The 24,660-nt window shown below is 50.0% G+C and overlaps 1 protein-coding gene across 1 annotated transcript in view; it reads right to left on the reverse strand.

Annotated features, from left to right (window-relative positions):
- Positions 1 to 24,660, reverse strand: part of RNF17 (ring finger protein 17) — a 3,777,565-nt gene that overhangs the window by 740,462 nt on the left and 3,012,443 nt on the right. The window contains exon 29 of the mRNA XM_069639339.1: positions 21,870 to 22,154. Within this exon, the coding sequence (XP_069495440.1) occupies positions 21,870 to 22,154 (285 nt within the window). The remainder of the gene's footprint in view (positions 1 to 21,869; positions 22,155 to 24,660) is intronic.

Raw genomic sequence — 24,660 nt, forward strand, 5'->3', positions numbered from 1 at the left:
TGATCCTTTGCATTCTATGCACACTTCCCACTCTGGGATTCTTTCTTCCTCTCTCCTCTGGGATTCTCTCAATTTCCTCCACATTCTGGGGTTCTCTCAGTCACTTCCCACTTTGGGGCTCTTCTTCTCACTACCTACTCTGGGACCTTTGCACTTTCTGAATAGTCTTGGACTCTTCCCCTTCTCACTCCCCTCTCCTCTGGGGTATTCTAAGGCTGTCCCCACTCTTCTCCCACTCCGGGTGTCTGTTCCCATATCCTCCCCACTCTGTGATTCTCTCAGTCTTTCCCTGTTCTGTGTTCTTCTCCCATGCTTTCTCAACACTCTTTCACCCTCCTCCCTTTCCCCTTGAGCCATCACGTAACTGACAGCCTCAAGCTGTGCTCCTCGGTAGGGGCTTGGAGACTGGTCGGCTCTCCTGTCGTCCGAGAGCAGCTTAAGCGACTTGCCAACGGGCGTCAGCACGGCCTTCCGGGGCTCTTTCTTCTTCTCACATCTTCTTGGGGCTGCTCCTGATGGCCAACAGCTGCGCCTCACTGTACTCTCCGGGTGTGCGTTGTGACCATGCTTGCCGACACTGGTATTCTCCCTCTCTTGCAGGCCACACCTCCTTTGGTCTTCTTGGCGCAGTTAAACTTGTCAGGGCCTACTGAGAGTCTTCCGTGATTGGTTGTCCGAAGGACGCTCCGCCAGGGGGCTGTTCCATTGTCTCTCCTTAGTCTTCGCAAGAAAGTGGGCACAGAAGCCAAGTCAGCCATTAGTAAGGGGTGTACATGGTCATTATAAAACCCCGCCCCTAGATAGCCCACAAAGGTGTTCGAACCATGGGGGAGGGATGGTGACTCATAATCCTCTTGGGGTCCCTGTCCCCTAAGGGGTAGTCATCTCCAGAGGATCAATTTACCCAGATCCCCTAGGGGTCAAGCATAGCCGGCTCACCTCTCTAACCCCAGAGGGGGTGGCTCCCCCTTGGGGAGAGGTGACGATCTCCCTAGATTCGTCACACTGTGTATTAAGTTTACACCGTCAATAGTTTGCAGGCTTAAGCGATGGGAATCCACAGAGCCCAAATCCCACGGAAGAACCCTGAAGGCACCCAGTGTTTATGCACTGGACTACAATCTTTCACCAGTCGCTGGTCGTCGTATATAGCACAAAAAGGAATCAAAGATAGTGACTGGTCAGCTAAAGGTACAGACTTCGGACCTGCACAAATGAGTGGAAGAAAATGAAGCACAGCTGTTAAATTAGTGCTTCCTATAATGAACTACCAAATAGGCTCATCTCATAAATGTCTGTTTTATTAGTTCCCTATTTGGTTTTTTTAAATCTATTTTACACTAATAGCTCTTAAGGAACAAGTTACTTACCTGTAACTGTTGTTCTCCAGCATGGGTCTGGCATGGATTCACATGCTCATGAATATTCCCCGTCGTCAGGCTGGGAATCCTCGGTAAAGAAAAAACTCAGTATCAGTTTCGTTTCTGATCTGACTTTCGTAGTAGTAACCAATCACTGATTTCTGCGCCATACTGACCACAGCCAATGACCGCCCTCTCCCTGAGCCCCGCCTCTGGCAGCCATCCTCAGATTTGGTAGCACGTGAAGTGGCAGTATGACCAAGTGAAGAGCCGCAGCGGGGTAGGAGGGAGAGTTTGCATGTGAATCCATGCCAGACCCATGCTGGAGAACAACAGTTACAGGTAAGTAACTTGTTCCTTCTCCAGCATGGGGTCTGGCATGGATTCACATGCTCATGAATAAGAGAATACATAGCAGTACACACATGCACAACCACGGGAGGTGGCAACAGGCTCAACATTAAGCAATACAACAACTCAACATTAAGCGTCTCTTACCTCCTCACCAGGCTAACCTTAGGCGAACAGGTTGCGCAGCACTGCTTGGCCGACCCTGGACTCCTCCCTGGAATCCCGGTCGACGCAGTAGAATTTCGTGAAGGTGTGCGTCAACCTCCACGTAGCAGCCCTGCAGATGTCCAGCAGGGGCACACCAGATAGGAACGCCGTGGTAGCTGCGATCGCTCTGGTGGAATGGGCTCTCGGACGGCCGGGCAGCGGTCGGTTTGCCAACCGATGACAGTACATGATACAGCCGGAGAGCCATCTGGAAATGTAAGCCTTTGAGAGAGTCTTCCCCTGATTGACAGGTCCAAAGTTCACAAAAAGTTGTGACGTCTTCCGAAAGCTCTTCGTGCGGTCCACGTAGAACTTCAGCGCTCTAGCCACATCCAGCGAGTGCAAAGTCCTTTCAGCCGGCGACGAAGGCGACGGGAAGAAAACAGGCAAGACCAAGGGTTCGTTGAGGTGGAAGTCCGACGGCACCTTGGGCATGAAGGAGGGGTGCGTCCTGAGCACTACCCTTGTGTCGTGAAAAGTCAAGTACGGGGGCTTGCAGGAAAGGGCCTGGCTCTCTCCCACTCGTCGTGCGGAGGTGATGGCCACAGGGAACGCTGTTTTCCACGACAAGAACTTCAAAGAAGTTGAGTGCAGAGGCTCGAACGGAGGTCCCATGAGCTTGGTCAGCACCACGTTGAGCTCCCACGCCGGGGCCGGCGCCTTCACCGGCGGGAACGATCTGAACAGTCCCTTCATGAACTACGATGACGTCCGTCCCGTGGTTCTGGTGTATCGGGAGATCGCAGCAAGATGAATCTTGATGGAAGCGTGCGCTAGTCCAGCTTTGGCCAGCGTCAGTAGGTACGGCAGTACTTGCGGAGCCGTAATCCGTAGAGGGTTAATCTTCTGTGCGTGGCACCAGACAGAGAACCTCTTCCATTTGTGTCCGTAGCATTTAAGAGTTGAGGACGCCCTGGCCTTTGCAAGAACCTCTCTGCAGTCGGCCGGTATGTCGTAACCTCCAAACTCTAGCGCTGCAGGAGCCAGGCCTGCAAGTTCAACGACTTCGGGTCGTGATGGAGGATGGCGCCTCCTTCCCTGGAGAGAAGATCTGCGTCCACTGGCAGCTTGATTGACGGGGACGGTGACCCAGAAGGTCCAGGAACCATATCTACCTCGGCCACGCGGGTGCGACGAGTATCATCCTGCACCGTGACCTCTTGAGCTGGTTGATGAGCCGGATCAGGAGGGAACGCGTGCAGGAATAGGCCCTCCCAGGGTAACGAGAAAGCATCGCCCATGCTCCTCGGCTGGGGAAACCTGCTGGCGAACCTCCGGCACTTGGAGTTTGTCGCCGTCGCGAACAGATCGATCTGGGGTGTGCCCCAGCGTCGGAAGAGGCGGTCCACTAGGTCCTGTCGTAGTTCCCACTCGTGGCACGAGCGCAGCTCTCTGCTGAGCGAGTCGGCGATGGTGTTTTTTATTCCTGCCAGATGAAACGGCACCAGGAACATCCCTTGGGCGACGGCCCAATGCCACAGATCCTGCGCCTCCTTGGACAGGGCTGGGGATCTGGTACCGCCCTGCTTCCTGATGTAGAACATGGTGGTGGTGTTGTCGGTAAAGATCCTCACCACCTTGCCCTTGAGGGACGGAAGGAAGGACCTGAGGGCCCAAAACACTGCACGGAGTTCCAGGACGTTGATATGGAGGGATTTCTCTGTCGGAAGCCAAAGGCCTCTCGCGTGCAGATTTTCGGTGTGCGCTCCCCACCCTTCCAGGGAGGCATCCGTGGTCACTGTCTTCTGGTGGCCCGGGGTCTGGAAGTCCATGCCCGCCGTCAGATGCGCGCGGGTGCCCCACCACCGGATCGCTCATCGGAAACTCTTGTCGAGTGTGATCCTGTCCTCGAAGCTACCCGTCGTCTGGACCCAGCGAGCGTCCAGGAACTCCTGCAACGGGCGCATCCGAAGCCTGCACAGGCGGATGAGATAAATGCAAGAAGACATCATTCCGAGGAGGGATTTGATGGACCTCACCTTGGCCGCGTCCGCAACCAGCATCCGCTGCACCTTGCCCAAGATGGCCCTTGTTCTTTCCTCCGACGGCGAGGCCAGAAGCGCCACTGTGTTGAGTTTCGCTCCCAGAAACAGTGCGTCTTGCGCGGGCACCAGGTGGGACTTGGCGTAGTTTATGGAGAATCCCAGGTCCGTGAGTAGTTGGACGGTCCTCGCCGTGTGTTCCGCGGCGAGCTCCCTTGTCTTTGCTCGGATGAGCCAGTCGTCCAGGTAGGGGTAGACGTGGATCCCCTCCAGGCGCAGCTGCGCCACCACCGGTGCGAGGCACTTGGTGAACACCCTGGGTGCCGACCTCAATCCGAAGGGAAGGGCTCTGAACTGGTAGTGACGCCCTTGGACCACGAACCTGAGAAACTTTCGGTGTCCCTTTAGGATGGGAATATGGAAGAAGCCATCCTCCAAATCCAACGACGACAGGAAATCGCCCTCCTCCAGCTGACCCAGGACGTGCTGGAGGGTGACCATCCGGAACTTCTGTGCCTTGATGAATTTGTTCAGTCGTCGTAGGTCCAGGATGGGACGCCATCCTCCTGTCTTCTTCTTCACGAGGAAGTATCTTGAGTAAACTCCGTAGCCCCGAAGCCTCTTTGGGACGAGCTCGATGGCGCCTTTCTTGAGCATCGCCTTTACCTCCAAGAGAAGTTGAGGGACGTGATGTTCCTTCCTGGCCACGGGGGGACGCGCGGGCACTTCTTTAGAAACTCGAGCGCGTGACCCTGGGCCAGGGTGTCCAGCACCCAACGGTCGGTGGAGATGGACTCCCACACGCCGACGAAGTTCGTAAGCCGGCCTCCCACCGGGGTGCTTCGGTGGGGGCCCGACCCCCCGGCCGGTTCAGTCCTGCTTCGACAAGGCTTTGCCGCCTTGTCCTCCCTGGCGACGACGGCGGGGTCCGCCCGACTTGCCTCGTCCCCTGTAGGCTTCTTGTGACGACGAACAGGCCGCTTGACGGTAGGTGGAATATCCGCCGCCGGAACCTTTTGGAGGCACCCTGCATGCCTCCGGTGCTCCGAAAGGGCGGCCGTCGTTGCTGGAGAACACCAAGAGCCCGGGCCGTCTCCGTGTCCGCCTTGATGGCTTGCAGGGAATCGGCCACTGTTTTCCCAAACAGGTTGTTCCCGTCGAACGGCATGTCCAAAACTCTGGTCTGCACGTCCTGCCGGAAGTCCGTTGCCTTGAGCCATCCATGCCGTCTAAGGCACACGCCATTGCCCAACTGGCGAAACCAGTATCAGCGATGTCCATCGCTACCGTAATGGCATGGTCCGACGCCACTTCCCCTTCCTGCAAGATCTCCAGGGCCTCAGCCCTCTTGTCGTCCGCTAGGAAGTCCAGCAGGGGGGCGATCTTGTACCACAACTCCCTGTCGTAGAGTGCTACGATAGCCAAGGCGTTGGCAGCCTTAATCGTTGTCGCTGCCGATGAGATGACTCTGCGTCCCATCGTGTCCAATTTCTTTCCCTCGACGTCCGGGGGGGAAGTTGACGTGGAGGCCGATGCCCCCCCGCTTTCTTCCTGGCCGCCGCGGAGACGACCGAGCGTTTGGGGTTTGCCTTTAAAACGTTATCCCTACTTGAAAATATCTCACTATATGCAGGCTTCACATGAGTTGCAAGCCTATTCATGGATATATTGGTCAAGCACTGTATGGCATTCCAAAGCTGGCCAAGCAAAACACATAAAAACACCATTAAGGAGTGAGATTATAGGAAGGCAGATCGAACTGGAGAGATACAAATAGAAATATTGAGGTAAAGATAGTAGCAATGAGATAGGATGACCACAAATGTCTGAAGCCTGCTTCGGGGGAAATAGGAAAACAAGATCACAATCAGCACACCAAGAATTGGTATATTTGAAACCTTTACAATCTAGCAGATTGTTCAACACTAGATTTATAAAGAGGAAACATGTCTGAATATATTTAAAGTGTACATGCAATGTTTCGCCAACTTTCAAAATGTCTGCCAGTGCCATAGAAGGAACTAGTTGCTTACCTGTATTTCCTGTTCTCCAGCATTGGTATCTTTCATGGATTCACATGCTTGTGAAAATTCCCGTCATCAGGCTGGGAATCCTCAGTAACATTAAAGCATTTTAAATTTGAAGCTTAAAAGTGCTTGTTATTTATATCGACTATTGCGGTCACTTTGGGTCATACTGCCCCAGTGAATAACATTAGCCCTCCTTAGCTCCACCCCTAGTGGCCATCTTCAGATTTGGACGTGCACATAATGTGGAAGTAGGAACCAAGAAAAGCCAGAAAGGGGTGGGAGTGTCACATGTGAATCCATGAAAGATACCAATGCTGGAGAATAGGCGTTACAGGTAAGTAACTTGTTCCTTCTCCAGCATTGGATCTTTCATGGATTCACATGCTCTTGAACAATTACACAGCAGTGCATTTACATAACTAATGGGAGGCGGCATAGATCTACAGAAGCAACTGAACTCAACTCTGGAACACTCACCTCATAAAAATAAGTTGGAGCACTGCCTGGCCGACACTGGCTGAAATCCCTCCCAATGCAGTAGAATCTTGTAAAGGTGTGAACAGAACTCCACGTGGCAGCCCTGCAGATGTCGAGCAGGAGAACACCAGATAGGAATGCTATGGTAGTAGCTACGGCTCTGGTAGAATGCACAAATGGCCTTCCTGGCAGAGACCTGTTTGCAATTCGGTGGCAATGCGAGATACAGCCAGATAGCCACCTGGAAATGGAAGACTTTGCCATGGTGTTGCCTCTGCCCAGAAGTCCGAACAAAACAAACAGTTGTGATGTCTTTCGGAACTCATGTGTGCGTGCTGTATAAAAATGTAATGCAGTGCAACATCCAGCGAGTGTAAGGCTCTCTCAGCTGGAGAAGTGGGAGCACCAAAGAAAACAGGTAAAAGTAAAGGTTCATTCAAGTGGAAAGCTGTGGGAACTTTCAGCATGAAGGAAGGATACGTGCAGAGCACCACCTTGGATTGGTGGAAAGCCAGGTACGGCAGTTTACAGAAGAGGACTTGTAGTTCTCCCACACGCCTAGCAGATATAACGGCCACAAAGAAAGCGGTCTTCCATGATAGAAACTTCAACAGAGCCCGGTAAAGAGGGTAAAACCGAGGGCCCATTAATTTGGAAACAACAACGTTGAGTTCCCACGCTGGAGGCTGGAGCTTTAACAGGAGAAAAAGCATGGAAGACAATAAGCAGTCTGTGGAACCAGAGAAGTTCAGCCTGTAGTGCGATTGTAGCGAGAAATGGCCACCAAATGTACTTTCTTGTATGCATGTGCTAGTCATGTTTTTGCCAGCGTTAGGAGATATGGCAAGACTTGCGCAACTTTGATTCGAAGAGGGTTCAGATGTGGCGATTGACACCAAATGGTAAAACTTTTCCATGTGTGCTTATAGCACGATAATGTAGAAGTGGCTCTAGCCTTTGCAAGAATATTCCTGCGTTCGAGGTAATGCCAAGCGTCTGAATTCTTGGGCTGTAGGAGCCAAGCCTTCAACATTAGTGACGCTGGATCGTGGTGCAGTACTGACCCTCAGTCTTTGATGAGGAGGTCTGACAGAGGCGGCAGCTCAATGCAAGGAGCGATCGACAGGTGAAGTAGGTCGGAGTACCAAATTTGGTACTTGGTGAGGCCATTGCTGGAGCGATTAAAATCATCTTGCAGTGGCTCTGTTTGTGTGTGTTCATTACTCGAAGTGGAAGTGGAGGGATTGCAAAGAGGAACCGACCTTCCCATGGGATGGAGAAGGCGTCCCCCAGACTCCCTTCTTGAGGATATCGGCTGGTAAAGTGAACTGGGGGCACGTGGAGTTCTGTGCTGCGGTGAACAAGTTGATTTTGGGGTGAAACCACAGGGCGAAGTTGTGAAGAACGTGGCTCCAGTGGAACTCCCATCCGTGACATGATCGCAGCTCCCTGCTGAGGGAATCTGCAATGGTGTTGTGGATCTCTGGCAGATGGAAAGGAAGGAGAAACATGTTGTGCTATATACCCAATTCCATAGCCCTTGAGTTTACTTGGACAGTACAAGGAGATTGGGTACTGCCCTGCTTCCAGAAATAAACATGGTGGTTGTGTTGTCAGTGAATAAGCGAACCATCTTGTTCTGAAATTGCGGTTTCAATGATTTCAAGGCCCAAAACACTGCACTGACCAACAAGACATTTATGTGTAGGGCTTTGTCTTCGGGTTGCCACAGGCCCCTAAGCATGGGGTCGGCACGTGTGGGCTCCCCGTCCCTCCAGGGAAGCATTGGTGGTGACTGTGTCCTGATGAACTGGTAGGTAAAAGGGAGTGCCCTGATTGAGGTAGATGCAATGATTCCATCACTGGAGAGTTTTGCGGAAAGATGTTGTGAGGCCAATCTTGTTGTTCCAAAAACTTGACATTGGCTGTCATCGAGCAACTCTTGGAGAGGCCTCATGCGAAGCCTGCAGTATGGAACTAACGTGATGCACAAGGAGATCAATGTTTCTGTTTTGTTTGATGTTTTTGCTTTATGTTTTTTTTAATTTATTGTTATTTTTGTGGTTGTATGTTTTTATGTAGTGCACTGAGGCCTGTGGCCATATTGCGCTTTATAAGAAATAAATCGAATCAAAAACCTAGCATAGATTTGATGAAGCGGTTTGTTGCCACCTGCAATGTGGATAGTGTGTGAATCTTGCGGCATATGATTTTGACCCTCTCCTCCAGGGGGTGGGGAGGGCCGTGAACCCAGAAACAGAGTTCTGCAATGGCGCTACGGATGACTTCGGAAAGTTGATGGAAAATCCCAGAGAAGTCAGACTCCAGATGGTCTCCTCAGTGTGTTGCAAGACTAGCAGCAAGGAGGGGGAGAATATTAGCCAGTCGCCCAGGAACGGGTAGACGTAAATGCCTGCTCGGCGGAGATGGGCTGCCACTGGGGGTAGCTACTACAAATCGAAGGAAATGCCTGTGCCTGCACTGTATGGGGATGTGGAAATAAGCATCCAAGTCCAGAGAGGAGAGAAAGTCTCCTTGTTCTAGTTGGTCGAGAAGGCGTTGAAGCATGGCCATGCAAAACTTATGTGATTTCAGGAACTTGTTGAGCTGCCCGAGTTCCAGGATGGGTCTCCACCAAATAGACTTTTTTCTCACCAGGAAGTATCTGGAGTACTACACTGGCGCACCGGAGGTATGACGGTAAGGCTTCTATAGCCCCCTTCTAAGGAGGGACTTTACTTCTCATAAGTGAAGTGTTAGATTTAGCTCTCTTTTTATGGGAGGGATGGAGTGGCATTTGCACAGAAACTCGAGGGTGTGTCCCTGCCAAATGATGTTGAGCACTCATTTGTCGGTGGAGATGTTGTGCCACTGATCGGCAAACTGCAACAAACGGCATCCCACTGGGGTGCTGAAGTGGGGGCGCGGAGCACAGCACTGGTCAGGTCTGCTTGTGAGTTTGTATTCTTCAGGAGGCTTCGTGTCATCACTGTGTACCACTGTACGCGTACAACCTCCCCCTGTACGCTTCTTGCAAGCTGCTGCGAGGCGGCTGGCGATAGGAGGGCCTGTATTCTCTGGAGGTACGGGAGAGAAAGCACTGCTTACACTGCTGAAGGGTGCTTGGGGAGTGTGCGGTATCAGTGTTGGCCTTGAAGGCCTGGAGTGTCTCAGCCACCTTCTTTCCAAAGAGGTCTACTCCATCAAAGGGCATATCCACTAACTTGGACTGCACCTTTGGATGAAAATTGGTGGCCTTCAGCCATCCTTGCCTTTTCAGGGGTGCTAAGTTACCCATTTGATGGAAGCCTCTGTCAGCGATGTCCAAAGCAACATTAAAGGTGGGATACGATGCAGCCTCCCCTTCGTGTAACAGAGCCAGAGCCTTGTCCCTCTTATCGGGGAGAAATTCTAAGATGGGACCCATCTTGTACAACAACTCCGTTGTGCTGTGACAGGATTGACAATGAATTGGCCGCCTTTATGGTTGTGGCGGGAGTGGTAATAACCTGCTTGCCCAACACATCCAGTTGCTTACCCTCCTTCACCGGGGGTACCATGCATGGGGAAGAAGGTTTGACAGATCTTATCCGTGCAGCTGCTGACACCAGAGTCAGGGCTGGGTGCGAAGACACTAAGGAGCCTATCCGGTACCTTTTCTTTCTTCTCTAGGCAATCCTTATTTGGGGGAGCTGAGGAAGGTTTCTTAATCACCAATAGACCATCTTCTCAAATATCCAGCATAAGGTTAGCAGCGACCGATTTTCTGGAGGCCTTATGCCTTTGTAACAGGAACAGGAAAGATCCTTTGTTCTTCAGGAACTAGGTGGAAAAGCTATACCGCGCGGAAGAGCCTATCTCGTCTGGTGGTGAATTCTGGGAGGGTAGATCACCAGGTTGTCATACTCATCCATTGTACGCGCATCTGTGTTAGGGCAAGTATCAGTGTCTGTGAGGGTATCCACCGGAATAGACAACTGAGGCGTTGGCCGAGGTGGACAGGGCAGAACTAAATCCCCTCGTGAAGGCAAAGCCAGAGGACTCCTACTAGGGGCACCTTGAGAGGCCGGGGGAGGGAGACTATGCTGTAGTTCCGTGACTAAGGTCTATAATAATGTAGACAGGATATGTAGAGACAGGTCCCTGGGTGCCGGTGGTGTTCCTAAGGGAACCGTAGGCACTGCAATGGGTGGTACTGTAGGTATAGCAGTGGGTGCAACTGCTGGTTGAAACAGCTGACAAGATATCTTTTGTTTTTTGTGTTTATTTATTGTGTTATTGGTTTATACAACATAAGCCTTACAAAAAATACAAAAACACACACATTCATACAACTACAAAATGGTAAAATTCAATACACATTTCATCCACAACAATTCCACGGTGTCTGTAAATTTCAAGGCCAAAAATTCCATACCAAACATTAAAACATTAATTAACAGATTCAGCAGACAAAATGCCATACCATTACAGATGTTCACCATAAAATCAACTATTCACTGGGGGGCGTGGCCTGGAGCGCCAGCGATGTGGCAGCTCCTCTAATGGCCTCTGTGTGGGGCCTGCAGCCTCTCTCTTAATTCTGTGGTTCCAGCTGTTCCCCAGGGCACAGATGCCTGCGGATTCTAGCAGAGTGCCGTGGGCTCAGATGGTGGCAGACTCAGCCCGCGGCATGTGTGGGAGCTCCCGTGAGGCGACTGACAAGTTTGGCGGCGGAGGCCGTGAGACTCCAAGATGGCGCTTGTTAAGACGGATTTGTGAACTCTGACCTGGTGGGCAGAGGTTCAGAAGGCCAGCCTAGTTTCTTGGAACACGGTAACCTCTGGACAAGCCAGACAAATCAAGGTAGCTATGTCAGGCGGTCAAGACTAAGTCTCAGGAGGGATGAGGGTGACTGAAAGACCTCAATGAGCACACAGAGCAAGCACACTTAGAAATTACTCCCAGACAAGTGTATATATCAAAAATATAAACACATGTATTACAAGGCCTTTGTAACTCAACACATAGTCAAAGAATCACAGCAATCCTACTAAACCAACACAACAGAATCAATACAAGATATATACAAGACCATTGGGGTCTAAAGGGTTAAAGGCACAAAATATATTCACAACCTAGAGGGGAAGGAAAATAGACAGTGCAGATAGTATTTTAGTCCCCTTCAACATCAAACACACACCTAACTAAGAGGCAGTCCAAACCCTAAGAAGAGAGGAGCCTTATGCTCAAAAGTACATGTAGTGCAGGCGCACGCGGTTGTTCCAGTGGGCAAAAAAGGTACTCTTCAGGGGTCTCTAGCAGCTCAGGAAGGTGGGTGAGGCGATGAAGAATAGATTCCCACTATTCAAGGAGGGCCTCCACTGGAAGGCAGAGGTGATTCCAAGGTTTGGGAATAGGTCGCTAGTTCGCACTAGCAGTGGAAAGGAGAGGGACCCCCAGGGGCCACTCGTGTGTAAAACGCATGGAGGCGCTAGGGGCCACCGGTTAAGGTTAGGGTTACTCACCGGCCCCAGGCACACTCCGGACCAAACTTCGCCAGTTGGGTCCACTGTGGCTGCAGGTTCAAATGCGACAAAAAGGACGTCTCTGCGGCGCCCAGTTCCGACGATACAGCGTTGATTCCCAAATGGGACAGTGACTATTTCTCCACTCCTGATGGATGGATCAGGCCAGTTTCACTGCAACAGGCTTCAGGGGCAAGAGGGTCACAAATGCAGCGCACCTGCAAAGATCGTTGCCGCGGCTGGGCAACACGGTAACCGTGTTTACTCTAGTCCTGGCGCACTCGTCTCACTTAAGACCTGGGAATGCCAAGTGTTCGAAATTCGGTGTGAGGGTGCTGGGGACACAGAGCTAGCAGTATACCAGGTTTCGAAGGGCCTCCTGGTCAGCCCACTGGTTGGCCCAGGGACACTTCAGAGAAGGCTTACCTGCAGGTTTTGTTGAAAGTGCCGAGAATAGTTGGTCCCACTATTCTAATGGGTCCAAGCGTCTTCGCAGATCTTCTAGGATAACAAGATGCAGAGGGGTCCCACAGGACGACAGCGGGCTCAGGGTGCCAAACCTGCCAACCAGCGGTTCCTCAACTCGGTTTCTTAGTTTTAGGATACCTGGATCCTATCCTTCATTCAGTGAGAACTCCAGAGATCGACATGGTATGGGTGTTTTCAGCCTCCTCTTATCCAAAGTTCCCTTCGCACCAAAACGGAGAGGACCCAATGGGAGATCTGCTCACAAACACACACTCCATACGTGGACCAATCATGGACCACAGTGGTCCCAGTCATTCACAGCACTCCAGACTCTCTGGTCTCAGAAGTTGAGCAAAGGTTTGGGGGAGTCCGAGGACCTAGTCTAGGAGCATTCTACTACCCTCGTGGAGGTGCACCGCTCAATTGATGGACAAAACCGAGATCCTCGAATTCAAACAAGAGGACCTCGAAAACAGAGCCTGCTGCAATAATCTTCGGATCCGAGGGGTCCCCTCTTCAGTTCCTGTTAAGGATATAGCTGAGTATGTGGGTGACTTCTTTCAGCTTCTACTAGATCACACCCACAGACTGCCTCCACGACGAGGGATGGATTCAGACCCCCCCACCCCCGATGTGATCACTAGAGTCCACTTCTATACCACCAAGGAAGCCAGTTCTGCAATAGGTCGCTCTTGCGACGAACTAACATTCCAAGGCTCCCCGCTTCAAATCTTTCAGGACCTCTCTCTCCTGATGCTGCAGAAGCGTAGGGCCCTTCTACCGTTCACACTTTTTCTCTGAGACCACCAGATTCACTACCAGTGGCTATTTCCAACGGCTCTGCAGTTTTCTCATAATGGAACCTCCCGAACGATTAGCCACCTCGAAGATGCAACAGCAATCCTATGCCCCGGCTCTCCTGGAGGCCCAAAGACACTCTCCCTCGACATTACAGAGACCGCACCGGGCAGAACTCCCCCAAGACCGAGGCGGGCATCCTGGTCAAGAGTGCAAAGAAGTCAGAAAATTAAATAATGATCGGGATCATCCCTGAGGAACATTTAACACAAATTACTGAATGCTGCTGCGGGGACCCGTGCTGCCCATGCCCAACTCCAAGGTGCATGTCACCGTATTTCCCTTGGAGTGAAATCCAACCCTTTTGGTTGGCTATAGCCCTGTTGGCTGAGGGGAGTGCCGATGAGATGAAATCGGGCCTGGACTCATTACGTTGCCTGGAGGGGCGCTTCATTGCAGTCAAATTCCTAATCTTCGGCCAACTCTACTCCCTCATCTCAGCTTACGCCCCTAATGACAACCAGGAGGGGTTCTACCGAGATTTAGAAGAGGCCCTCCTCCCATTCATCGAGGGCAAGTCGTCATCGGAGGGGACTTCAATGGAGCCCCTGACCCACTCATGGACAGGTCACATCCCCCGTCCTCCAGAGACTTAAAGCTGGCAAAGAGCCTGCTTCACCTCTTTCAGACCCTAGAGGTCGTGGACACTTGGAGGGTAATCTACCCAGAGGAGAAAGACTTTACATTCTACTTGTATGTGCATCGAAACTTCTCCCGGATCGATCTGCTGCTGGCCTCCCCCCAGATCCTTGCCTTTACAGACAACGTCACCATTGGCCCCAGGGTCCTCTCTGATCACGCTACAGTCTCGCTGACCCTGCAAGCACATGATCCCGATCCTCCTCCCCGTCGCCGATGGAACTTGTATGACCCCATCTTAAACGATATGACGGTAAGGGACTCCATTGCTAGGTCAATTAAAAACTTCTTCATGGAAAACCGGAATGAGGACACGTCCCCAGCTAACACCTGGGACGCCATGAAGGTGGTGCTGAGAGGGGAATTGATCGCTCAAGATGCGGCTTTTCACAAACGTAGACGTGTAGCCCACACGGCCCTGGAGAACGAGGTCCTTGAAGCGGAGACCACCCATAAGCACAAGGGTTGGTCCCTGAAATCCTATCGGTCTTTACAGGCGGCACAAAAGTGGCTGGAGGCACATTATGCAGAGGCCACGGCGCACTTGCTAACCAAAATTAAACAGTGGGTTTGTGCCAAAAGCAACAAAGCAAATAAACTGTTAGTGGACAAGCTCACCAAGGCCAAGAAAAGAAACACCATTTTGGGCCTCCGTGACCCCCATGGCATGGTCCAATTCGTAGAACAGGACAAGCTACGACTGGCGGTGGCCCACCATTCAGAGATAATGACAGCAGCTCCAAGGGATCAAACTGAACAACAGGACTACCTGCAGGGTGCTGCTCTTCCGCACCTCAAGGCCGCAGCAAGGAAAAGTTTTGAGGCTCCGATCTCAGGTGAGGAAGTCGACACAGTCATTAAGAGCCTTAAACCCAGAGCCCCGGGCCCAGATGGGTACTCCACTCGATTTTATAAAATCTTCCACCCCCAGTTGGTGGCCCCCTTGACACTTCTCTTTAACTTCTTTGCCACCACGGCAAGTATCACCCCTCCATGCAGGAGTCAACTACGGTCCTCATCCTTAAACCCAGAAAAGACCCCTGGGATAACAGTTCATATAGGCCCATCTTATTGCTAAACCTCAACGCCAATATGTACTCTAAGATCCTGGCAAATCGCTTGGCACTTGTCCTCCCTGATATCATAGACCCGAACCAGATTGGTTTCATAACTCATAGGTCAACGAGAGACAACATTCGCAGGCCCCTGAATTTAATAGATGTCGCTAACCAGGAATCGCATCAACTTGCTCTACTGGCCCTAGATGCAACTAAAGCCTTTGATAGAGTGGACTCGACTTTTCTGCGCCTCTCCCTCAAAGCTTTCCACTTTGGCCAACATTCCAAAAGCTGGTCCTAGCTAATTACCAGTCCCCTAATAGTCTCCTGAGGGTCAATAGCCTTCTATCTGATCCCTCTAACGTGTGGAACTAGACAAGGGAGCCCTCTATACCCCCCTGCTGTTTGCCCTAGCCATAGAGCCCTTGGCCCAATGCATCCGCCTTAATCCTTGGATTAAAGGCCCACAAGTACGCCCCTCCCAGCACAAGATTGCCCTTTACGCTGACGATGTGCTATTGACCATCACTGACATCTCGGCTTTAATGAAGCGGGCCCTGGTAGAAATTCAGAGGTTTGGGAGAGTGCCAGGTTTTGCCATCAATTTCGAGAAATCAGTGGCCCTAGGCGTGGGGCTAGGTCCATGGGAAAGAGAATCCCTAGAGAAGCAATGCCCAATACAATGAAGTGTCAAAACGATCCCTTGCCTGAGGGTGCAGATTTTGGCCCGTCCAGCAGACTACCAGGCACATTTTCCCCCATCTTCGAAGAGCTGGAAAAAGACCTTAACCGCTGGCTCTCCCAAGAGATCCCGCTTCTGGGCCGCATTACGGCTTGCAAGATGAATCTCCTCCCACAGTTCCTCTATGCCTGCTCCTCTTTTCCCATTTCCATCCCTCTCCCCCCTCTGCAGTGTCTTCAAAGGAAGATGATTAGCTTTATCTGGAGGGGCAAGAAGCTGCGAATCCCCCACAGAACCACGATGGGCAGTCCCAAACAGGGTGGACTGGGGGTCCCCGGCATCCGTAGATATCAGATAGCAGCACAACTAGCCCACATTCAGGCATAGTGGATTGCCTCTGGGTGCTCGAAACGGGGGGAGGCTGAACAACCCCGTCTCCCTCTACCTCTTCTCCCATACGTCCCCCCTTCACTGCGCCGAACCTGGCCGAATATACTGGCCTCTACTAAACACTTGTTGAAGGCCTGGAACTGGGCCCAGAAACATAGGGGGGTGCCTGGGTCCATCCTCCCCAATCTTTCACAACCCGGCCTTTTCGCCAGGCTCCTGCCCTTTGAACTTTCGGAATTGGGTGGTGGGAGGGCTCGAATCCCTAGGGCAAATCTTTGAGGAGGGCCACCCACGCTCCTTCGAACAATGCAAGGCGACGTTCCGGTTAGCGGAAACAGATAGGTTCACCTACTCCCAACTGCGGCATTGGTGTTCCCATCCCCTAACGCGAACAGCAGCAACTCGAGCTCCCAGCCGCTAGAACTCACCGCAAATGATCTGCCAGCCCGGGGGAATATCACCGCTCTCTATAAATTATTGCAAGATGACCCCTTCGTCGCCAAGGCCTCTTACATGTCTCAATGGGAGGCAGACCTGGGGCATGCCATAGAGGATCAGACCTGGGTAGATTTCTGGTCAAGAACCTGTGCGTCCTCCCCCTGCATCTCTAACCGGGAGTGTGCCGACAAGATGCTCCTATGGTGGCACTACCCCCCGACTCCGCCTACACCACTTTCATCAGGCGTTAGACCCCCAATGTTGGCGTCTCTGCGGACTCCCAGGGTCCTATTACCACATGTGGTGGACTTGTCTTAAGGTTAGAGAATTCTGGTCCCAATGCCTCGCCACAATAAAAGACATTACCCAAGTGGCAATCCCTTTGGCTCCTGAAAATATCCTTCTAGGGACCCCGATCCGGGCTCTTACCCAAGAACAGGCAAGAGGGCAGCCCTTATAACCCAACTCTAGCTGGCAGCAAAAATTACTGTAGCCCGTTCTTGGAAGTCCGTGGAAGGCCCCCTGAAGACACTCTGATGGATTAAGCTTTGGGACATTCTGATAGCCGAGAAGGTCACTGCAGCCAAGGCGGGCACCCTTCACCGTTTTGCGAGCATTTGGGCACCGTTCTTGGACTATGATTGGAACTACCCAGCGTAATTTATAAACCGCACCTAATTGCAAAGGCACTGCACTCGGACAACGAACAATTGGCGCACAGTCTGGCCATGTCGGACTGAGAGTAAAAGCGGACCCATGGGACAAAAGGGGACATGTTGTTCTCTTATGCTGAGGTTTTGTGTTGCATTTGGTTGTTAATTTATATGATTCACCTGTGCGCTGCTTTATGAATAAACACATTGAAAAAAAAAAACTATTCACATCATACTGCAAGTACATGATTTTTGCCCTACAATAAATTCAATCTCAGTAAGTATTAAAAAAAGTGCATTGTGTTAGGGAGAATTCTCATTCTATGGCTAATTTCCCTTACCTAGTGCGTCCCCTAGCAGCTTTGCTGGATTTCTGGAGTTTATTTTTCCACTTGGTAAGAGTGTACCCTTTTTTCCCACTCTTACCTATATTTTGCCATGTGTATTTAAGCTGTTTAATGATTGTGGACTCTGGAGTACACCACTTCAGTAGCCCCCTTCTTTTGTGTGTTACACAGCACCTTCAGTGCAGTGACACAGGGTTGTCTTTTAGACTTCCCGCCGACTCCATTTCTGAGGCGGACTACTGTCCCCCAGAAAAGGGTAAAGTTGCCATTAACTTTACTTAGTCATGTAACCATAGATCCAGTACACCCCATCATACATGGAGTACTGTAAAGGGTTAATCCTTAGCCTTTTTTATCTGTACCTCCTAGAGCATTGTTTTGCTCGTTTAACATTTGGACTTGGCTGGTGGCAGTGGTACCTACCCTAACTTATCTACCGCGGTTATCTTATATAAACGTGGTAGTATTGAAGGCTATATTAGCCTCAAACTTAAACCCGCTTGACCAAATGCTTTTTCTTTTGGTCACCATTTCTTTTTGTTAAAGTCCTTCTTGTGTTTTACTTTGCGCGACAAACCAGGTTTGCCTTCTTTGTTCACTGTCTTTTGGCGGGCTTCTGCCAAGAAGCCCTCCTCTAGGCGCCTGGGTGTCTAGGTGAGCTGAATGTGATGGAGGGGTGTAGTCACCCCCTGCACAGGGTATCCTAGGAAACCCAAGTCGCACTTTACCATGATTGGGTGAGGTGGTAGTCCAGGCCGGACAAGCCCCCTGCTGCGTGATTGACAGCCAGGCTGTGTGAATGGGGGATTTTCGCATAAAATTTCAAAAAAGACAGCAGGCGCTCCTCTCCAGAAAGAACATGGCATGATAACCTGTTCTGAGATGAGAGTTTGCAGCACACACTTTTTGCTCACTGTACCTTTCACAGATGGGAAATATCCATTTGCATATCAGTTTTTGTTGCGCCCACATGGGCAGTCCAGCACCGAAATGCTATGGCAATTCCTCTCTGAACAAGAGTACCAAAAGCAACCCCATACACGTGTTTCAGCCTTGTTGGGCCTCATCAGTGAGGTGAAGCTTTGCCTCTCCGAGTACAGTGAGCAGGGAGTCCACGTCTGGTTGCCCCCAGGTAACTCAGGGTGACCAACCCCAAGTTCCTTGCAAATATTTCAAAAAAGGCAGCAGGCGCTCCTCTCCAGAAAGAACATGGCACGATAACCAGAACAGGTTATCATGCCATGTTCTTTGTGGAGAGGAGCGCCTGCTACCTTCTTTGAAATTTTCGCCTAAAAGGCAGGTCTCTTGGGCTAGAAGTCAGAGTCGCCACTGGAACTACAAGGAACCGAAGAGAAGCAGAGAAAAAGTCAACTGCTGCAACTATCCCGAAACCGGTGAAGCCCTGCTGCAGTCCTGAGCTATCTACCCTTCAACGACTAAGAGAAGATCCAGTCCGGAGTCTTCTTCCCTTGAGCTTGGTGGGGATAACCAGCTCATCTTCTACAGCCAGAGGAACCCTTCATGGTCGAAATCACTGCACACAGCTGTAGTGGTCCGGATAGCCACCTGAAGAACCTCTCCTTTTTTTAAGGAGCGCACCTTTTATTCACTGTTGGTGCTGCCAGCTTCATACCTGTGTGGTGCAGACCCTTCCAGAAATCCTCCTTCGGATCGAAGCTCCAGGAACCGAGGGTCTGCAGGAAACTACCAGGAACAACTGCTGTGGCACCAGCTTCTTCCTTGAATAAGGTACTGTGTTCTGCTTGAGGAATTTGGGTGAATCCCTATTCTTCGCCTCCAAAGCTTGCCCTCGTCTTCCCGCCTCCTTATAACTTTTGCTTCCTCTGTTGACAATATCTAAGTACTGCTGGCTACGCTGAATCGTGAACTATCTGACTGTGTGATCCTCGACAACAGGAACCCGGTTCCACTTGACACTAGCTCCGGCCTATTGACTTTTGAATTTCTGTCTAAGAGTGTTCTCTGACCCTGCCTGCCTTGACAAAAGTATTGCCTATGATTTTGCCCCCAACTCTCTCTGGGTATCTCAGGTGCTAAGTGTGTTTTTACCTCGGTAACATTTCTTGCCGCGGATACGCGTATCTTTTGTAAGACCGAACTGTTATTTCTGTCAAAAAGTGATCGCAAGTGTATTCCCGGTAACGTCTTTTGTTTCATAACACCGGTCCAATAAAACATAGGGTACTTACCTTGAAGTATACCGTACAAAGCGAATTGGCTAGTTGTAGTATATTTTACGTGTGGTTTTTGAATTAATAGAAGTGTTGTGTTTATAACGAATGGTTTAAAAATAAATGTACTTATATTTTTTACCTGAAACCTTGAGTCAGTGTTTGTTTGAGTCACAGTAATTGTGGTCCCTTTGTGTAATCTCTGCTACTGCTCATATACTCGAGATAAGCCTGGCTGCTCTGCTACTGCTACCACTTTAACATAGTAGTACAGGCTTGTATCAAAGGTAAAACTTGTATTGACACCTGTAGTCTTAATTGTGTGTAGTGGTCCCTAAGGGCACTGCACAGGATTCTGCCTAACACATTGTGCAATTTCTAAGACGTCAGTTGTTGCATCTGGTGCCACACTTAATCAACTGTGGGATTGCTCAAACCTTTCACACAACTTTCAAACATTTTCTGCACGTTACATTTAGTTCCGGACCCTTAAGAACAACATGGGTTTACATTTCCTCTGTAGCTGAGCAGTAGCGACACAATACATTCTCTGTTCCAAAGAAAGCAATTTTCTAGGGTCGGTAATAGATTTCATTGAAACCTTAGTTCAATAAGGATTCGAAACCTGACGAGATATTGTTAGAATTGGATCTGGTTCTTCGTGGACTTATTTACGTCCACACTTGCACCCCTCGGAAATAAAGGAAAGCACTGGGGCTTGCAGAGCTGTCACCGGTGAAGCGGAAGTCAATGGCACGGACGCCAATCTGGGGGGCAAAGCAAAGCTAGAGACGGCAGGCGTAGTTGTTGGCAAGAGGTGGTTGATTTTGGTCAGTTAACGGTCGACGTTGTCGTCGACGCGGTTGTTGGTATCGATGACAACTTATGCCTGTGGCTCGTCAACGGAGTGTGGCTCGTCGAATGAGGTGTCGTCATGGACATCGCCTTTCGGAGAGTGAGACGAAAACGGTAGTCAAGCAGTGGACGTGGTCATAGCCATAGACGAAGCAGTGGTGGATGAAGTGGACAATAGACAAGTGGACAATAGTCGAAGTGTGCAACTTCTGTGTCCTTTTAGGTTTCTTTCCATGGGAAGGTTCCTCATACGACCTCAACCTATTGGATGAGGGAGTTCAGTCCACAGGCCTGCCGACTCTGGTAGAGACATGACTACAACCTTGAGGCCGAGTCAGAGGCCCTGGCACCCCCCTCCATCCAAGTCACCAACCTTCGATGGCGATCCTTTCGAGTCTTTAACAGGAAGGACTGGCAACTTGAACAATTGTCCATATTGTGGTCAGGATGCAAGTGATATAGGAATGTGTCATGTTGGTCGCCCACGAACACGTTCTTGAGGCGTCACTTGGAACATGCGTTGAAAAGGCTCTTGGCAGCATCTGCCATTGCAGCGTGTTGAAGGCTTCAACTCGAGAGAGGGCCTCACATGGCGAGAAGATCCGTCAATGGTTTGTATCTACACCGGCAATGGGTCCCTGTTAAAGATGGTCACTAATGTATTTGATGTTGAAGAAAACGATGGAATAAATGATCTCAAAAATAGGAAAAAGGTTAATATTTGGAGGAACGAAACAGCAAGTACTCCCAACACGTAAACGTGCAATAAAAATGAGAAGTTGGCCACTGGTGGTGAAGCTAAGGAGGACTAATGGCATTGGCTGGGCCATTATGACCAAAAGTGATAGCAAAAGGCTATATAAGTAACAGTCATTTGTAAGCTTAAAGCTAAATTGCTTTAATATTACTGAGAATTCCCAGCCTGACAGGTAATATTCATGAGCAATTGAATCCATGAAAGATCCAATGTTGGAGGAATGAGGTAAAAGGTTTTATACGTTGGTTGTTATATCAATATGAAAGCACTGTGCATAGTTCTGAAGCTTAAAGGCACCCTACATATAAAAGAAAAATGTGCCAACCCTGGATAACACCAGAGCAAATGTCAAATACAGCAATAACATTTAAAGATGATAATGACCATGAAAGTGTGGCTTAAAAGGTGTTAGAGTTTTCAAGACACACACAAAAGGTTATAGTCAGTTCTCCCACTTTGCAGAAGGTCAACAATGTAAAGCGTGCCTCTTTGAAAGGTTTAAAAACAATTAAAAAAAATGTTCAGCATGAAGTAAAAGCTACATGGGTGTTTGATGATAAAACCTTTAAAGGCTAAATTCAACAAATTATGAAACAAAAACATATTTCTTACTTAACGATTTCTGCACCACATAGATTGTGCCATCATCTCCAACCGAGCTGACTTCCGCTTCAAAGGTTTTTGTATTAGGAATACCTGGAGGGTTGTATGGTGCATCAATACCTTTGGAAGGGACCACAGAATGTTCTATAATACAACTGATATCAGCAATAGAAAGGTCATCTGGAGCACAAGGGCAAGGGTCACATTTAGCTTGTGGCAAAGCCTCATTTGAGAGTGAAGTCTCACTTTCCAAGACAACATCTAAAGGACTTTTATGCGCTTCTGCTCCTGGCTCAATTCTGCAAAACAAGAAATGGAAACATAGAATTAAGACTTACTCACCCTAGTGACTAACGCACTCCTTGTCCATTGTTCCCTTTACTCCATACTGTATGGACGTCCCTCCCTTGGAACGGGAACCTTTCCCCCCCCAAAAAAGAGCATTTCCACTTTACATTTACAGGCGCGTGTAGGCGTGGCACCAGGCGTGACCATTCCCTGATAGCCCGCCCTCTGGCGACTGGCTCAGTCCCATTGTACATGCCAAACAGCTATACCAGCCTGGCCTAATTATACTGGGGGAGGACGGAGGGTTGAATGGAAGAAAGGGGACTATGGACTAGGAGTACGTTAGTCACTACAGTGAGTAACTCAATTACTCTTACGTCCCGGCCTCTTTCCTCCATACTGTATGAGCGAATACTAACGATTATAACCTAAGGGAGGAGTGAGGTTGATCACTCAGCAAATAAATTCTTGAGGACAGCTTGTCCAAATTGGGCATTTGCCCTGGCACCAACATTTAGACAGTAGTGCTTGCAAAAAGTTGATGGTAAGGCCCATGTGGCTCCTACTAATGACATGCCATGGCACCGGTCTCTGGAAAGCTACAGCTGCTTCTTTAGCCCTTACGTGATGAGCATGCATGTTTTGGGGGCATGACTTTTTCTGCAATTATAGGACTCTGTGATGGCCTCCACCATCCACCACGGTATTGACGCCTTAGAGGCTTGTCCTCCAGGCGCGGAACCTCTGAATGGGCCTAGAAGAGCACCCGACTTCCTGAACTGCTTCGACCTGTCAAGGTAGAACTTGAGTTCTCCTGACTTCAAGGCAGTGCAATGCTTTTTCCACCTCCGACTCAGGATCCGGAAGATGGTTGGGAGGACATTGGTCTCTTCACATCAATGAGTCTAGACTACTTTCGGTAGAAATTGTGGGTGTGTTCTCATGACCACTTTGTCCTTGTGAAAGACTGCATAAAGCTCTGAAGCCACCAGTAGCAGCCATGGGCTTGAGCGGCTTATGTGCACTAACACCACAAGCACCACATTGAGATCCCACACAGGGCGAGGTCACTTGACCGGTGAATACAAATTGGCCAACCCGTGAAGATGTCTCTTTACCATCGGGTTGGCCGAGGAGAAGGATCATTCTTCCGAATCCCTGTATGCCCCGATGGTTGCAAGATAAGTGCAGCAAGTGTCGACCTGCACGCCAGTGCTGCCCAGGTAAGCTCAAAATGACAGAACGTGGTCGAGAGAGCAGGACACCGGATCCACGCCCTTATCCTTGGCCCAGATGCAGAATCTGGTCCACTTGCTATTGTACTGTAGTCTAGTAGACTCCTTTCTTGCTATTTGAATAATATCCATGTTGGACTGTGAAAGTGCCCGGCTCTGCATTTTCAGTTGCTCAGTAACCAGGCTGAGAGGGTGCTGGTAGAGATGCACAGGTCCCATTGAGTGCAAGGGGAGCGGCCCCATGTGCTGTCAACCTCACCAGATCGGAGTACCTGATCCTTGCTGGCTAGTCTGGAACCACCAGAATCATGTGGCACTGGGTTGCGTCTACATTAAACAGGTGGTGGTGCCGGAAACACGAGAGCAACTTGCTTTTAGAGCTGTATTAGTATGAATGAATGTCTGTTATATAGGATGTGTTTTACAAAATGAATTAATTAAAAACTTTTTTACAATCTATAACAAAATAAAATGAATTTTTGATGTAATACCCTTTGCCTTGTTCTTCAGTTGCTCTCGTGTTTCCGGCACCACCACCTGTTTCATGTGTATTGTTTTACCTCTAGGTGCCGGGTTTGGAGGTTCCCACCATTGTTTGTTGGTTTACTGGGTTGCGTCTAGACTTCCTCAGCACCCTCAGTATCAATGGTGTTGGAGGAAAGGCATAACACCACCAGTTGCTCCAGGAGATTTGGAGCACATCCCCTAGTGATAATCTGCCCCTCCCGATCCATGAAGCAAATTGTTTGCATTTGGCATTTTTCACTGAGGCGAAGAGGTCCACTTCCGGGAGGCCCCGGCCCCTGAACAGAGAATTGAGGACCTGCAGCCTTAACTCCCATTTGTAGTTGTCCGCCTGGAGCCTGACTGCCTCCATGTTGCTCTGCCCCGGCAAGTGGACAGCGCTGACATGGATGCCTTGCTGCAGGGCCCACTTCCATATCTGCATGGTCTGATTGCACAGACCTGGAGAAATCATACCTCCTTGTTTGTTGAGATAATACATCAAGGTGGTATTGTCTGTCCTGATGAGAACCATATTTTTCCTGATGATCAGTAGAAAAGCCTTCAATGCTAGTTGAATCACTGTCAATTCCAAAATGTTTGTGTTCCTCCTGCTGTTGGAGACACCACCGGCTATGGACCGTAAAGTTGTGTCTAGAGTGGCCCCAAAGCCCTCCAAAGATGAGTCAGTTGTAATGACAGCAGCTGGTTGCGGCTGGTGGATGGGGCGCCCCCCCCTGATGATGTTTTGCTGTTGCCTCCACCAGTCTAGATCTGG

Source organism: Ambystoma mexicanum, chromosome 7q, assembly GCF_040938575.1.
Source record: "Ambystoma mexicanum isolate Mex_15411 chromosome 7q, UKY_AmexF1_1, whole genome shotgun sequence".
Lineage (NCBI taxonomy): Eukaryota > Metazoa > Chordata > Amphibia > Caudata > Ambystomatidae > Ambystoma > Ambystoma mexicanum.